The sequence below is a fragment of the Cynocephalus volans genome, chromosome 17, assembly GCF_027409185.1.
Source record: "Cynocephalus volans isolate mCynVol1 chromosome 17, mCynVol1.pri, whole genome shotgun sequence".
In the NCBI taxonomy this organism is placed as follows: domain Eukaryota; kingdom Metazoa; phylum Chordata; class Mammalia; order Dermoptera; family Cynocephalidae; genus Cynocephalus; species Cynocephalus volans.
The window spans coordinates 37,994,327-38,010,184 of record NC_084476.1 but is presented as its reverse complement, the minus strand read 5'-3'; the positions used below and the strand labels follow the sequence as shown (position 1 = coordinate 38,010,184).

The window sequence follows — 15,858 nt, the reverse complement described above, 5'->3', positions numbered from 1 at the left end:
CAGATGAGACAAAACGTATGCCATGAAGTTTTAGCCTAGCTAGTTGAAGCATATTTGGCTCTGAGCTTCCCAGAAGCCAAGGCAAAGAAGAAAACAGGAACTTACTAATGGAAAAGCAATCCAAGCGCACAGGTACACAGGGGTATTGACACCAGAGTTTCCCCCATGGTTCCATGAAGACAGGAACACCATCCTACACTAAATGAAGCATTGAGTACCACAGAGGCTATTTCTTAGACATGTTTTCAACAACGCCCAACGGCTAAGGAGCACTATCCTTTGCTCTCTCCTGAGCAGATTGTGACTAGCTTTTGGAATGTGCACAGTAGCTGAAAGGACACCTCCCTTTTCAGGAGGAGTGTTTCAATTGACTATACAGGCTGAGGGCCAGTCAATGCACCTTGTGGATTTAGAGTCAGACCAACTCGGGTTCTGATCCCAGCTCTGCTACCTACCAGCCATGTGAGCATGGGTGAGTCAGTTACTTCACCTCTCTGAGCCTCAGTTTACCACTCATAAAATAGGGTGAGAATATCCACTTTGCAGAGTTCTCATAAATATTAGAGCTGAGATACATAATGTGCTTGAAACACAGAGGCCCTCAAAAATGGTAGCTGTTAGTATTATTTAATTAGACTGAGATGTATATTATTCCTAACAATGTATATTCTCTGACCACTTACAGGAGGGCAACAAAGTCTGTATCCTCACAAGGCAATTCTCTGTGTATTTACTTAGTGAGTAGATACTGTGTTCGAAGCCACAAAAACCAAGATGAACTGTGGGTGGCAGGGGACATCTGTAAGAGCAGAAACCCTAGCATTACCTGAAGCAGTTGCACAGGATTGGGCTCCTGGCTGATACTCCAGACCCTGTTGGAGAGATCGTTCAGGACATCAATTTGCTTCTCGCAAGACTCAACTTGCTCCCTGTACACCTGGAGAGTGAGCTGTGTGTTTTTAATCAATGAATTTCTTGGCCAGCACTTCCTCTTCATCAAGTAGTAATCTGAGTTCAGTGAATTTCCCCACCAGCCAGGTTTTGCTTGACTCTGCATGAGCCTAAAAAGAAAACCAGTTGCAGATGGTATGTTTTCCAGCCACAAAATCCAGAATAATCAACATGAAAAAAAATTATAGCATCTAATAAGTGAGTTCAACAAGGTGGCCAGTCAGATCCAAGATAACTTATAAACACCAAAGTTTGCCTGAGCACCAGCCATCACCAACTGGAAAATGCATGAAGAAATAACGATCCTTTTTAAAATAGTGGGGGAGGAAATAGCAAAATATTTCAAAATCAACCAGGGGCTGGCCAGTTAGCTCAGTTGATTAGAGTGCAGCCTTGTGACACCAAGGTCAAGGGTTCGGTTCCCCCTACCGGCCAGCCAACAAACAACAAACAAAACAAAACAAAAAAAACTAACAAAAACTGTAAAGACCTAGATAAAGAAAGTACAAAATTGTACTGAAAGTCATAAAAACAAACAAACAACAAAAAAAACCACGTCTGACTGCATGGAAGAAAAAACCATTTCCTTGGCTATGAAGATTCATTATTATGAAGATGCTATTTGTCTGTAAATTTGATGAAATCCCAATCAATATCTTAGCATGACGATTAAAAAATGTTAAATTATTACGGGGGAGAATAAGCACAAGAAAAGCCAAATTGCTTTTAAAAGATCAATAAAGAAAAAAACTGCCTTATTAGACAACAAAACAAATTATGTGGCTCAAGCATAGGCAAGGTCAAGAGCTCAGAAGAAAGAATTTTTAAAAGAATCCAAATTATACATAAAGAGATGTAAGTGTATGTGCACATGTGTGTGCTCTTTGTGCTGTGGTATAACAGTGGCATTTCAAATTATTGGGAGGAAAGAATGACCTATTGACTATATGATGGTTGGTACAACATACAATTAACCATGTATATGAAAAAAAAATTCAGGTTAGACCTTCACCTGATATTGTATACAAAAATAAACTTAGACGGAAACCCTTTATGAACTAGTCTTGTCAAAAAATGTGAATCTGATCACACCTCTAGATCTAACTAAAAGATACAATTTAGAGGACATATAAAGGACAGAGGAACAAGTTAACTATCACCTTAAGAAGTGTACAAACCAATTGTATTTTCAAGACTTTATTTCACTCCTAATTCAAACACTTTTATAAAATGTGACATTACAACACAATTGGAAATATGACCACTGATTGGATATCTAATGATATTAAAAAACTATTTATCATTAATGTTCTTAGGTGTGTAATCATACTTTGGTTGTGTGTTTTTTAAAAATGAGTTATCTTTCAGATATAATGTGCTGAAACTTTTACAGAAAAAATGGTATGTCAGTGATGTGCTCCAAAATAACGTGTGTATACCTGAGGTTTTCCACAATAAAAGGTAAACAAAACAAACAAAAAAGAAAGCCCAGATAGATTAAAGCACTGTACATAATAACAAACCCAAATAATAAATCTATTACAATAAAATACAAAACAATATCTTTGAGTGGGGGGGCTGGCCAGTATGGGGATATGAACCCTTGACCTTGGTGTTACAACTCCGTACTCTAACCAACCGATTAACTGGCTAGCCCACAAAACAATTTTTAAAGTAAATTTGGGAGAGGAAGGACTCCATCGATGGAACCCAAAACTGAAATAGCAGAAAAGGGAGACAAAGGCAGATTTGACCATGCAAAAAATAAAATTTTTCCTAAGAAGACATTATAAACAAAAGCTACATGACCAGTAACAAAATACACAGACTTCTATCTGTAATATATAGTAAAGAAAAAAATAATTTAACTAAAAATAAGACATGGATATGCAAATGCCAATAAACAGATGAATTCAAGGAAGTGGGCAGTGTAATCAGAAAATATTTTTTGACCACTGGATTGGAAGAATTTCAACTAATTGAAATACCAGAATCTGTAAGGGTATGTGGGACAGGGCACTCATATACATTGTGGGTGGCAGGGTCTACTAGTACTGCATTTTGAGGGCAATAGGTAAATACCTATCAAATTTTAAAATGCATATATCCTTTCATGCAGCAATTCCTCTTACAGGAATTGATTCTGGAAAAGGCTTTCACATACGCATGAAGATTTATTTGTGTACCAGGATTCTCACCACAGCATTTATACACAGAGGATAGAGAACAGTTGGTCATAATTTTCAATTCACAATTTCCAATGAAATGTGTACATACATTAATTATATAAATAATGGTACATTCATAAAATGAAATCATCTATAGGGATTAAATAGAATGCAGCATTCTGACATATGATATAACATGGATGAACCTTGAAGACATTATCCTGACTGAAGTCAGACACAAAAGGACAAATAATATATGATTCCACTTACACGAAATATCTAGAATAAGCAAATTCATAGGGACAGAAAGTAGAGTAGAGGTTACCAGGGGCAGGGGGAGGGGGAGGGGGAGCAATTTTGCTTAATAGTTGCAGAGTTTTTGTTTGGGGTAATGAAAAAGTTTTTGAAATAAAGAGTGGTTGGTGGTGGTTGTATAACATTGTGAAAGTAATTAATGCCACTGAATTGAGCACATGGCAACTTCTTTGTTATGTATATTTTACCACCATAAAAAAAAACACCAAAGGGAAAAACGCCAAAAAAAATGCAGCAGACCTTTCTGTCATGGCATGGAGAGCTCTCCAACATACCATGTGAAAAAGAGCAAGCTGCAGAATAATACATATACGATGGTCCCATCTATGTCAAACATAAAACAAAAACTATATGCGGATATATACATCTGTATGTTTGCAAGTGCGATTAAAATGCCGGTTAGTAGTGGTCACATTTTTTTTTTTTTTTTTAAAGATGACCGGTAAGGGGATCTCAACCCTTGGTTTGGTGTTGTCAGCACCACACTCAGCCAGTGAGCGAACGGGGCATCCTTATACAGGATCCGAACCCGTGGCCTTGGTGTTATCAGCATCGCACTCTACCGAATGAGCCACGGGCTGGCCTGACACATTTGGGAAGAGGTGTAGGATTAAGGGGTGATGGAGTGTGGATGTGTTGTCCCCTCCAAAACTCGTGTGGAAATTTGATCTCCAATGTGGCAGTGCTGGAAACTGATTGAGTCGTGGGGGCCGATCCCTCATGAATGGATGAATGCTCTCCCTGGGGGAGGGGAGATAGTGAGTGAGTTCTCGCTCTATTAGTTCCTTTGAGAGCTGGTTTAAAGGACCCTGGCACTTCCTCTCTGTCTCTCTCTTGCTTCCTCTCTCCATGTGACCTGCTTGTACCCATCAGCTGCCTGCTACTTTCTGCCATGAGTAGAAGCAGCCTGCTGCCTGTGCCAGATGCAGCTGTCCCAGAATCGTAAGCCAAATAAACCCCTTTTCATAGATTCATATTATCTTGTAATTCTGTTTTCCCACAAACTTTTTGAAGTGCCCTAGTACGAGTATACTATACTATTGTTTACATTTTTAAAAATGAGCATGTGGGCTGACTGGTTAGCTCAGTTGGTTACAGCATAGATGCTGATAACACCAAAGTCCAAATTCAATCCCTGTACCAGCTAGCCGCTAAAAAAAAAAGGGCCAGCCCGTGGCTCACTTGGGAGAGTGTGGTGCTGCCAACACCAAGTCAAGGGCTGAGATCCCCTTACCAGTCATCTTTATTTTTTTTTTTTTTTTTTTTAATTTTATTTTGTCGATATACATTGTAGCTGATTAATGCTCCCCATCACCAAAACCTCCCTCCCTTCTTTACCAGTCATCTTTAAATAAAAAAAAGAAAAAGGAAAAAAGAGCATGTATTCATGTATTACTTATACAATGAAAAAATAAAACAGAAAATCAATTGGAAAAAAACCCCAACACTCAAAAAAACATAGACCAGCCCCTTTCCTTAGCCCAAATATCTATACGGTCCACACAGCAGAACAACCCTTGGTATTCAGCCAGTCATGGGTGGTGGGCAGGCTCCCCTGTGACACCATGTTCTGTTCTTAGTGGGACAATGTGTGGTTTGGCAGGAGATAGATGAGTTCCCGAAATCTGTGTTTTCTATACAATGCTCTAGGCAGTGGTTAGGTTCTGAGGCTAGCTCACACCACAGCCCTTATGGATTAAATTGGCTTTGGGCTAGCTGGGAATTAGTCCACATTTATAACATGGTTGTAATGGGTCAATGTGCCTGCACAGAAATATATCTTTATTGAATGACCAAATGAAGGAAAGAAAATGTGAGAAACCAAGAGAGCAAATATCTCCTCCCAACCAAGCAATGCTCCAAGCAGTTTCTACAGATCCACTTTGTAAAGAAGAATATACAGAAGGAGCTTAAGGACCTTACACCTTGTCATAACTCTCAGCACAGGAATAACTATTTGAAAACAGCCACCAGAATACTTAAGATGTAAGCAGATGATGCTGATTACACAATATGGTGAGAGAGAAAATAGTCTAGAAGTAAAACAAGGAAGTCCACTGTCTGGTTTGGGCCGCATTGGTTCAGAGTGAAACTGGATCCCAGCTGAATCGGGCTGGGGTTTGGACACGGCTGGGTGGAGCTGGTAGTTGGGTGAGGGCTGGACAGAGTCTGAGGACTGGGGAGAGAAAGAATCTGGCCAGCCATGAAGCCCTGGTTGGGGAGGTCGAGGGGTTTTGCAATATGGAGTGCTGGCTGCTATGCAAATCCATTGCTGGGTCCTGTGGAGAGTAGGAGCCTGTGAGGAGAACGGTAGGAGCTGTTTTGCTGAAACTCAGTATGACTTTGGACAACCCTTTTGTGGGTGCCTGCTGTGGAGTGTACCACCCAGGAAGGGGGTCATGCTCTCCAGCCCTGCCCTGGCCATTTCAGCTTTGGGCCCTGAGGACTCTGATAAGGTGGCAGTGCCTGGCTGGAGGAGGCAGAGGGGTGGCCATGCCCAGCAGGTATGGTGGAGACCAGCAGCATCATCATGGCCAGCAGTATGCCTGAGTCCTCCTCCTCCCATCCCCAGTCTGGCAAAGCCTGGTTCACATCACCTTGCCGGTTGCCTGACCCCATGCTGGGACCCTGGGAAAGCCACAGAACCAGAACTGAGGCTATTTGTTCCATCCCCCAGGAGTTACTGGGGCCTGTGCCAGTCTGAGCCTGTGTGTCTCAGGTCCATTTTCTGCCTGTCCTCGGCTCTGCTCTGCAGGGCAGAGGGGCTGAGCCCTGCAGGCTGCATTTCCAGTATCCTCCTCAGGCTGGTTGAGTTGATGGGAAGAGGGTGAGGGCAATGGGGAGGAAGCAGCCAGGGCATCCCTCAAACAGGGCAGTGTCTCCAGGAGTGGCTGCCTCCCTGAGTCCCCTCCACCCTCCAGCTCCCACAAGAAGGCTCACTCTGGTTCCAGCTTCTGCCTAGGTGGCCCTGGCCCCTGCACCTGGCTCACATATTCTGGTTGGCTTCTCAGCCTCTTCCACGCTTGTGTCACCGTTCCCTGAATTAATCCCCTCTTGTCTGAAATCCTCAAAGTGGTTTCTAGCTCCCTGGGTGGACTTAGGGATACAGCCGTGGCCTCAGGTCCTACCTTGCTATGTGAGCAATGATAAAGGATTTCCTCTTCCTGGGCACTCCCATCTCCAAGGACCTTACAGCTCTAACAGCCGGTGCACATTCTAAATTCCTGACTATCTCTGGATTCAATGAATAGTAACCAATCTTAAATATATGTATGCCACACGCACATATATATACACACATGCATACTTTTTTTCATTCATAAAAGAATCAAAAGCTCATTGTAGAAATGTGGAAGATTCAGACAGAAGAACATAATCACTCTGCTATATCACCATCTAATCTTAGGGTGAGTAAGAAGTTAGGGTAGCAGGCACGTGTTGAATTTTCCCTACATGGATGTATTGGCCCCTGAGGAGCTATGATGGGGGACGCAGACAGCCTATTAACAAGGATGTAAGAAAATATCATTTAATGGGTGTTGGTTGGGGATTAATGACCAAGTCCTTTTTAATTGTTCTCTGGAAAAAACTGGTTGATTAGGCCTAGTCACTGGCTTCTAAAGAATGGACTTTAGACCAGGTATAAACTTTACTGATTTTAATTTGTTTACAAAGCCGTTTTGTGGATTTGTTTTCAGGTGAATGGCCTTTCCCCCAGTACAGATGGTCCCCAACTTATGATGGTTCGATTTAGGATTTTTCGACTTTACAGTGGTGTGAAAGCGATACCCATTTGATAGAAACTGTACTTTGGGTACCCATACGACCATCTGTTTTTCACTTTCAGTACAGTATTCAATAAATTACATGAGATATTCAGCACTTTATTATAAAATAGTCTTGTGTTATATGATTTTGCCCAACTGTAGGCTAATGTAAGCATTCTGAGTGTATTTAAGGCAGGCTAGGCTAAGCTATGATGTTAGGTGTATTAAGTGCGTTTTCAACTTATGATATTTTCAACTTACGATGGGCTTATCGGGATGCATCACCCCATCGTCAGTCGAAGAGCATCGATACTGCCTCTGTGTCAGTAAGTAACGAGCAGCATGGTTGCCCCAGGCTTCTTTGCCACATGCTACGCCAACCACCACTCAATGGAATGCACTAGGATCCTTATACACGTTTGTGCCTACTGCAGATGTGTCACTCCTAGGATTGTATCCCAAAGGAAATAAATCTAAGTGCCAAAAATGTCCACTGCACTGTTATTTTACATTAGTGAAAATCTGGAAATAATCTAAATGTTCAACATTAGGAAAATGCCTTAAAGAATCATGGCAGATCCATATAATGGAATACATAGCCTCAAATACTGACATTGACAAAGAATATTTGTTTTTTGGTTTGTTTTCTGGCAGCTGACCGATATAGGAATCAAACCTGGTCCTTGGTGTTATCAGCACCATGTTCTATAGACAAAGAATTTTGGATGACCTAGGAAATTGTTATGAACTTAACAAACAATAACAAAGACCCATATATAAAGTGACATATACCTTTGGTCAATAAGGGAGAAGGAGCTGACATGGAAAATTTCATTTCCTACTTCAAACACTAGAGAAATACTGACAAAATGAGCAAATTTTAAAATTGTATAAGCACGCTCAAAATAAAACAACCATACAAAGCAAAGGAAATTCTCAGATACCATAAAAAAGAAAGTGTCAGAGGCCGGGGCAGGAGCTTAAACCAAGTGCCCCAGGCAGGGGTGAAGGTGGAGGGTTGTGTAGGTGAGAACCGCATGGCACTGGGGCCTGGCTATGTGGGGGGATCCCAGGGCACCTGGCTCCATTCCAGCTGGGAGTGGCAAGGGGACGATCTGCATCCAGTCGGATTCACAAAGAGCCGTTCCATCCATGAACCAGGCACCAGGAAAACTCCACCCACTGGGCCAGGAAGAAAGGGCAAGGAATCTGGTCATCCATCAGGGTCATGGGTGAAAAGAAAATCACCAGCAAAACAAACAGAACAACAGGTTTGCATTGAGCAGGCTTGGAGTCTGAATTCATGGAACCTCAAAACTGAAAAATTAATTTGAAAATGGGTCTGAAACTGCAGAAACTTATAGCATCCCCTGGAGATGCTCATGCCACAGTGCTCTGAAGGGCACTCTCACAACCCAGGACATATCAGCCATCCATGGTACATAACCACTGACACCGAGGTGACAAACCACACAAGGAAATGAACCAACCACCTTCACCTCCAGACTTGGGATATGATATTAGAATTGTATAAATAACATGTCTCAAACTATATAAAAACATATACATATACTGAAAAAAAATCTCAAAATATAAATAGTGGTTTGCCTGAAGTGGCAGGATTATGGCCAAATTTTAAAAATCTGCTTCTTAATCAGAAGTTGAAATGTCAATGTCCACAGGAGCCAGGCTAGTGACACAGGGAGGGAAGTGGACGGGGGTGCCAGGAGATCCCTTCTCATGGGAGCACCCATTGCCCAGCTTCAACAGCGCCCATGTGGGAGTGCAGGCATGGGATGGCAACATCTTCCTTCTGTTCTAAATCTAAATGTTCATACAAATACCTCTCACTTTAAAGTGCTGACCACTAATTTCATTTTCTTGTTACCTTATGAGGGCCTGACTGGTGTAAGTCTAACAAAACATGTACAGGATTTGTTTTTGGTTTATTTGGAGGCTTGCTGGTATGAGGATCTGAACCCTTTACCCTGGTGTTGTCAGCACCACACTCTACCATGTACAGGATTTGCATGCTGTAAACTACAAAATGCTAATGAAAGAAAACAAAGATCTAAATAATGAAGAGGCATACCATGTCAATGGAGTGGAAGACTCAACAAAATAAAGATGCCAGTTCTCCCCAAATTGATATATAGGTTTAACTCCATTTACATCAAAATCCCAGCAAAGTCTTTTTTCTTATAGACATAGACACGATCATTCTAAAATTTAAACAGAAAGGCAAAGGAACTAGAAGAGGTAAAATAATATTGAAAAAGAAGAATAAAATAGTAGGCATCAGTTATTTCAAGACCTATTATATCAACTGTAGTAATCATGACTGTGTGGCACAGGTAGAAAGACAAACACATAGATCAATGGAACAGAGTAGAGAACCCAGCAGTAGCCCCACACAAGTATGCCAGCTGATTTTTTGACAAAAGCAATTCAATGGGGAAAGAATAGTCTTTTCAACAAATGGTGTTGGAGCAATAGAATACGCATAAGCAAAAAACCTCCACCAAAACAACCTTAAACGAAATCTCACTCTTTATCTAAAAATTAACTCAAAATGAATTATGAACTTAGATGTAAAAAGTAAAACTACAAAACTTTTATTTAAAAAAAAGGAGAAAATACTTGGGATCTAGGGCTAGGCAAAGAGTTCCTGGACATGACTCTAACAGCATAATCCATAAGAGGAAAAAAAAATTGATAAGTTGGACTTCATCAAAGTTAAAAACTTTCTCTGAAAATAAAAACCTGACAAGACAAGCTACGATGAATAGACAATCTACAGATTGGGAGAAAATATTTGCAAACTACACATATGACAAAGGACTCATGTCTAGAATAGACAGACAACTCTAGAACTCAACAGTAAAAAAAAAAATCCAATAAAGAAACAGGTAAAAGACATGAAGAGAGATGTCACCAAAGAGGCTATACAGATGGCAATTAAGCACGTGAAAAGGTGTTCAAGATTACCAGCCATTGGGGAAATGCAAATTAAGACCATGACGAGATATCATCGCACACCTATCAGAAAGGCTAAAATAAAAACTTGTGATAATCCCAAATGTTGGCAAGGATGTGGAGAAACTATCTCTCATACATTGCTTATGGGAATGTAAAATAACACAGCCACTCTGGCTGTTTCTTAAAAAACTAAATGTGCAAGTACCATATGACTCAGCAACAACATTCCTGAGCATCTACCCCTGAGAAGTGAAAACTTATATCCAAATGAAAACCTGTAAACAATTGTTAAGAGCAGCTTTAAAAGCTGGAAACAACCAAATATCCTACAATTGATGAATGGTTAAAAAAAACCCCACAAAAACCCATTGTACATTTATACTACTGGATTACTGGACTACTACTCAGCAATACACAGGAATGAACTATTGATACACGCAACAATTTGAATGGATCTCAAGGTCATTAGCTGAGTGAAAAAACCTCAAAAGATCATGTACTGTATGATTTCATTTTGACGACATTCTCAAATGCCATAATTATAAAGATAGAGAACAAATCAGCTATTTCCAGGGGTTAGGGGTTATTGGGGGGAGATGGTGGGGTGACTGTGCAGGTGTAGCAGGAGGTGGGTGTTGGTGGGGATGGAATGGTTCTGCATCTTGATGGTAGTGGTGGTTATGCGAATCTACACATGTGATGAGCTGACACAGTACTATACACACACACACTGTCAAATTTTTTTTTTTTTTTGATATTGTACTATTGTTATCCAAGATGTAACCCTTGGGGTAAGCTAGGTGAAGGTACACAAAACTCTGCATATCTTTGCAACTTCTTGTGAATCTATAATTTTCAAAGTAAAAAGTTAAGAAGTTGTGGGAGGGCTCTAAAGAAAGAAAACCATTTCTTAAATTAGGCTAATACCTGCTCCAGACCTTCCCTTAGACCCTCCACACTGGTCCTAATTCTTCCTTGGAGGCCCCCAAACCCTATCTGCTCCGAGATTTGCAGATAGTGAACTGTGTCCCAACTCTGTTCTTCAGGCGGAACAGCTCAAGGACCTCCCCCCCATCCCTTTGGTGTGCCAACTTTCACTTCCCAAATCCATGAACTGAGATACCCTCCTGAGCTCAGAGTCCAGCTCTTGAGGCCATGAGGGACACTATTAATAATTAAGCTGGGGCCACAAGTGTGAACCACAATGTCCCCAGCATACTGGGGTGTGTAGACAGCTGAGAGATAAGGGATGTTGTGCAGATGGGCCCGGCCTCAGCAAGACTGGGGGCCAGCGACTCCCACTGACGGAGCCCATCTCCCCGCTCAACTTGTAGAGGCAGTCGAGCTCCTACAGCTCAGTGGGACAGACCCCAGGACAGCATCCCACCCCAGCCCTCACTGCAGGAGGAAGTGGCTGAAGCTGAGAGGGGAAGGGATCGGCTGAGTTCACACAAAAGTCTCCTCAAAATGCAACAATGTTTTCACAGTCAAAATGGCTATTCACAAGAATAATACTCAGCCTCAACTTCCCATTCAAACCCCACAATAGAATCCAATTAAATAAGCATCATTCTGAAAGGGGAAACCTGAAGAAAGCACATATGAATGGAATATATTGATACCCTATCTACTTTCTTTCAACATGGCAATGAAACCTAAAGAAATATGTGCATATTCTTTAGGCTGCGTTTTGATTTGTTTTAGGTGATCTGGATTGCGGGGGACGGAGGACGATTCCCCCAAGAGAATGGGCAGCTGATGCAGAGGAAGGCCTTGGAGCTGGCGGGAGAAAAAACTGTTCCTCCATTTTGTGAGGCGTTGGGGGCAGGGCTGGGGTGCTGGGCAGAGTTAGATTTGCCACCAAGCTAATGAAACAGGAGCTTAGGGTCTGTCACTTGCACGGCCCCTTCATGGCCTCCACCTATTTTTGTCTGTACTTTTGTGTTCTTTTTCTCAAAGAGGGGCCCTTAAATTCTAGAAGCCCCAGGCCTCACCAAACCTGATTGAGATTGGTTTTTATTTTTCTGCAGCCCCATACTGGGGGGACCCTTGTGCCGGAGGGGACCTGTGGGCATCTCCACTGGAATACGGAAGAAATGTCCACTTGCCTTGAGCTTCTCGGCAGCACCTTCTGTCTGGGTTATGTTACCAACTTGCTGGTGCTTCTTGGTTGCCAACTGCTTTAAACATTCTTGGATGAGTTTCTGTAAGTGAAAGAGTTAGGAAAAAAATCATAATACTGTCACTTTCGAGACAATAAGACCCCACAGGGTCATCTCTTACCCTTGTATTCTTTCTCAGTGGAGGTGCCTGACACTCAGAGGGTGAGGTGACTTGCCCAAAGTCACGTGGCAAGTTGAAGGATGAGCTGAGGCTAGGACCCCTCTGATCCTCAGAGGCCCCTATTAGGTATTCCTCCAGTCTTGATGCCCACCCCCCACACACTTTTCTTTCTAGAACAAGTCTTGCTTGGGAACTGCCTTTCCATCCCCTCAAATAGATCCTTAAGGCAAGCAGCTGGGTCTGGGGAAAAGCATTCCCTTATTGAGTGAGTATTAACTGAGCACCTGTTATGAGCTGGGCCCTGTCCAGGAACAGTCCTCATGAAATATACATTCCAGAAAGTCTTTGGCCCTCTAGCCCCGGACTGAGTGAGAGGTCCATGGGGTTCATGCTCCCCTCTCCCTCCTACCTTTCATGTCTCTGCTTTCTGAAATTGCTACTTTTCCAAAGGTCTGCTCTGCATCCCCCTCCCCTACAGGTGTGACATTATCTTTATCTTGGCCTTTCTTAGAGCTGGCCTCACACTTAGCCGCTGGGGCCAGATCTGGCTACACAGGATGACAGAGAGCTTCCTGAGGGCAGACCTGCTCCAGTCCTGACTCCCCATAGGGACTAGGGAGTGACCCGGAAGTGTTTGCTGAATCATACAGAATTACCAGGGGCTGCCAACTTCAAGTGGAGAGCTGGAAGTGCCTGGGCAAGGTGTCAGGAGCATAAGCTCCAAAAGAAACCTAGGTCTGAGTCCCAGCTTTGTGCCCTCACCTCTCTAAACCTTGGTTTCCTCCACTGTAAACACAGGGATTACCCCACACGGTTGCTGGGGGGCGAAGTGAGAAGATGTACACAGAGTGCTTGGCAGACAGCAAGCGCTCAATGCATGTAGCTCTTATTGTTCTTTTAACAACCAACAAGCTTTTGCTACCTGTGCACAGTTTTACTCTAGCCAAGGTGGTAGGCAGGGGGATGTTCATAACTCAAGTATAAGCCAAGGCCTCAACTTCCAGGAGCACGTCCTTACCCCAGGTGATTTCTAAGCATTCAAGTCTAACTCTTGTCCATCACGCAAGGATACCCCCAACCTCCAGGGGTCTGTGCCCTCCAGCCACAGCTGCTTCTCCTCTCTTGGTACCTGGTGAAACCCTTCTCATCCCTCAAGGCCAGTTCCAATGGCACCTCCCCCAAGACACCTTCCCAGGCTTTCTGTCCCAGTTCACACTGTCTTCTCTTTGGCTCCCACTGACCACTGCCTTGGGCTCCCCAATTTTAGTACATATCATACCGGGCTGTCACTTTCTGTTCTCCCCAATCAGCCAGGGAGCCCCTCCAGGTCAAGGAAGGATTTGATCTATACTTTGACTCACGGCACAAGGTATGTGCTGAATAGATGTTCGATGAATGAATGAATGGATGGCTGGATGACAGCTAAATGGATAGGTGAGCAAGTGGGGGGGGGTATGTGTGCAAAAATGGGTACTCATAGGTGGGGGTATGTGGGTGGACAGACGGACAACTGGGTGAGACCCTTGAGCCATATCTCTGGAACAGAGCCTTGATAACTCTGAATAACAGTTTTCTGAGGTGCTATTATTGTTATTATTATTATCACAGCCATTTTATACCTAAGAAGAGGAAGGCTGTGGAGAGAGGGCCTTGAACCCATTTTCACCAAGGAGTTCCAAGGCTGTCACCATGTGGCGGTGTCATCATGCTGTGCAGGGGGGTCATCCTGGGGCTGCGTTGGTCACAGAAGACTTGTTGGAGGTGGAAGTGGTAGAATCGATGTCTTTCAGAGATAGGAGGGCCTGCCTAGCCCAGCCTTCATGAAGTCCAGAGAGCTGGAGGGATTTGATCAAGCCCACAGAACAAATCACCTGCAAAGTGGACAGGGCCAGAAACCTGGGCAGCTGTGAGGATTAGGCATGGGCGAAGGCTCCAGGTGGGAATAGGCCCCGCGGGGGACAGTTGGCTGGTTGGGGTCCTGGGTTCAAGGCCCGCCCCGCCTCCAGAGCCTTCCTTTGTTATCTGTGAGATAGCTGTAATACTAGTAATAGCTGCACAAGGCTGTGATGAGCTGGAATGCGAGTGTCTGCTGGGGGCAGGGGAGTGGCAGGGTAGATAGAGGTGACGGGCTGCTCCCAGGGCAATCAGGCAGTCGTCAGTTCACACAGCCCCTTCTGTGAACTCTACATAGAGTAAACCAGGAGATGGCTGTGTGGCTTTGGGGGGCTACACACCTGTTTTCTGACAGGGAGGGTTTTCACCTTTGTTAACTAAAAAGCAGATTTTCTTCCAGCCCAGAGGCAGTGTGGTGGCCCCGCCATGGTGGACGAGTTCAAGGACGTCTTGGTACCAGCCTGGACTCCCAAGTTCTCCCTCCCGAACCCACTTCTTTTCTGAAGCTTAACTGATGGCTTTGGCTCGCCTTTGCCCTTCCTTGCGCCTCGGTTTCCCGTTCTGAACAACAGGTCCACCACCCAGATGACCTGTGGGACACCTCCTGGTTTCCAGGTTCTAACTGGGAACCGGCAGTGGGCCCCGGCACGCCCCCTCTTCGCCGGTTGCGCCTGGGCTCGCCCGCCCCCCGCGCGCCGTCCGCGGTCCCACCTGCACGTGCGCCGCCTGCTCCAGCGCCAGGCCCACCGGGTGGCCGCGGTGCGCTCCCAGCACGGGGCAAAGCGCGCACACGCAGCGGCGGCAGCGGCGACAGAAGGGCTCGGCCACGCGGTCGCCGTGCTCTGGACAGCGCCAGGCACCCGCCGCCTCGGGCTCGGCGGGGCCCGGTCCCCCAGGAGCCCGGCTCGGCGCCGCTGCACCCGCCATTCACCCCAGGGCGGCGGGCTCCCACGGGGAATGGAAAGTCGGCCGTGGGCGGGGCGGCCCTGGGTCGGCCCAGATCCGGGACGGGAGGACCACGCCACCAGCCGCCGGGGCGGCAGCGTCGTCCCGCCCAGTGGGCTCGGGCCTCGGAGGGTGCTCCCCTCGCCCGGCCTGGCCTGGAGGTGGCCACAGCAGAAATGGGGGGCTCGCGCCTCATGGGCCAACTGGAAGAAGGTGGGCTTCCTGCTTAGTGACGCTAGACCCTGCGACTGGGACCCTGGTTGGCTGTGGCCTTCCTGGAGGGTGTGCATCACCTACACTTCTCACTTTTCCTTGATCCCTCTTGCCCTTTCCTCAGATGAGATAACCATTCCCACAATGGTAGGAAACCCCGTCAGCGTAAATCAACAGATTCTCTAAAGATTAATGAGTTTCCTCCGGAAGGAGCAGAAACATTGCAATCCAGGGACACACCTGCCGTGATACGCAGGGGGGACGCGGGCTACCCAGCGAGGCAAAGAAAAGCAGGGTTTACTTAAGGCAAAATGAGGAGGATTGCACACGTTGTTTTAAAATAA

The 15,858-nt window shown here is 44.8% G+C and overlaps 1 protein-coding gene across 1 annotated transcript in view; it reads right to left on the bottom strand.

Moving 5' to 3' along the window:
* Positions 1–15,283, bottom strand: part of TRIM14 (tripartite motif containing 14) — a 28,061-nt gene extending 12,778 nt beyond the window's left edge. The window contains 4 exon segments of the mRNA XM_063081681.1: positions 827–961; positions 963–1,061; positions 12,289–12,384; positions 15,068–15,283. Of these exon segments, the coding sequence (XP_062937751.1) occupies positions 827–961; positions 963–1,061; positions 12,289–12,384; positions 15,068–15,283 (546 nt within the window).
* Positions 15,284–15,858: the final 575 nt, after the last annotated feature.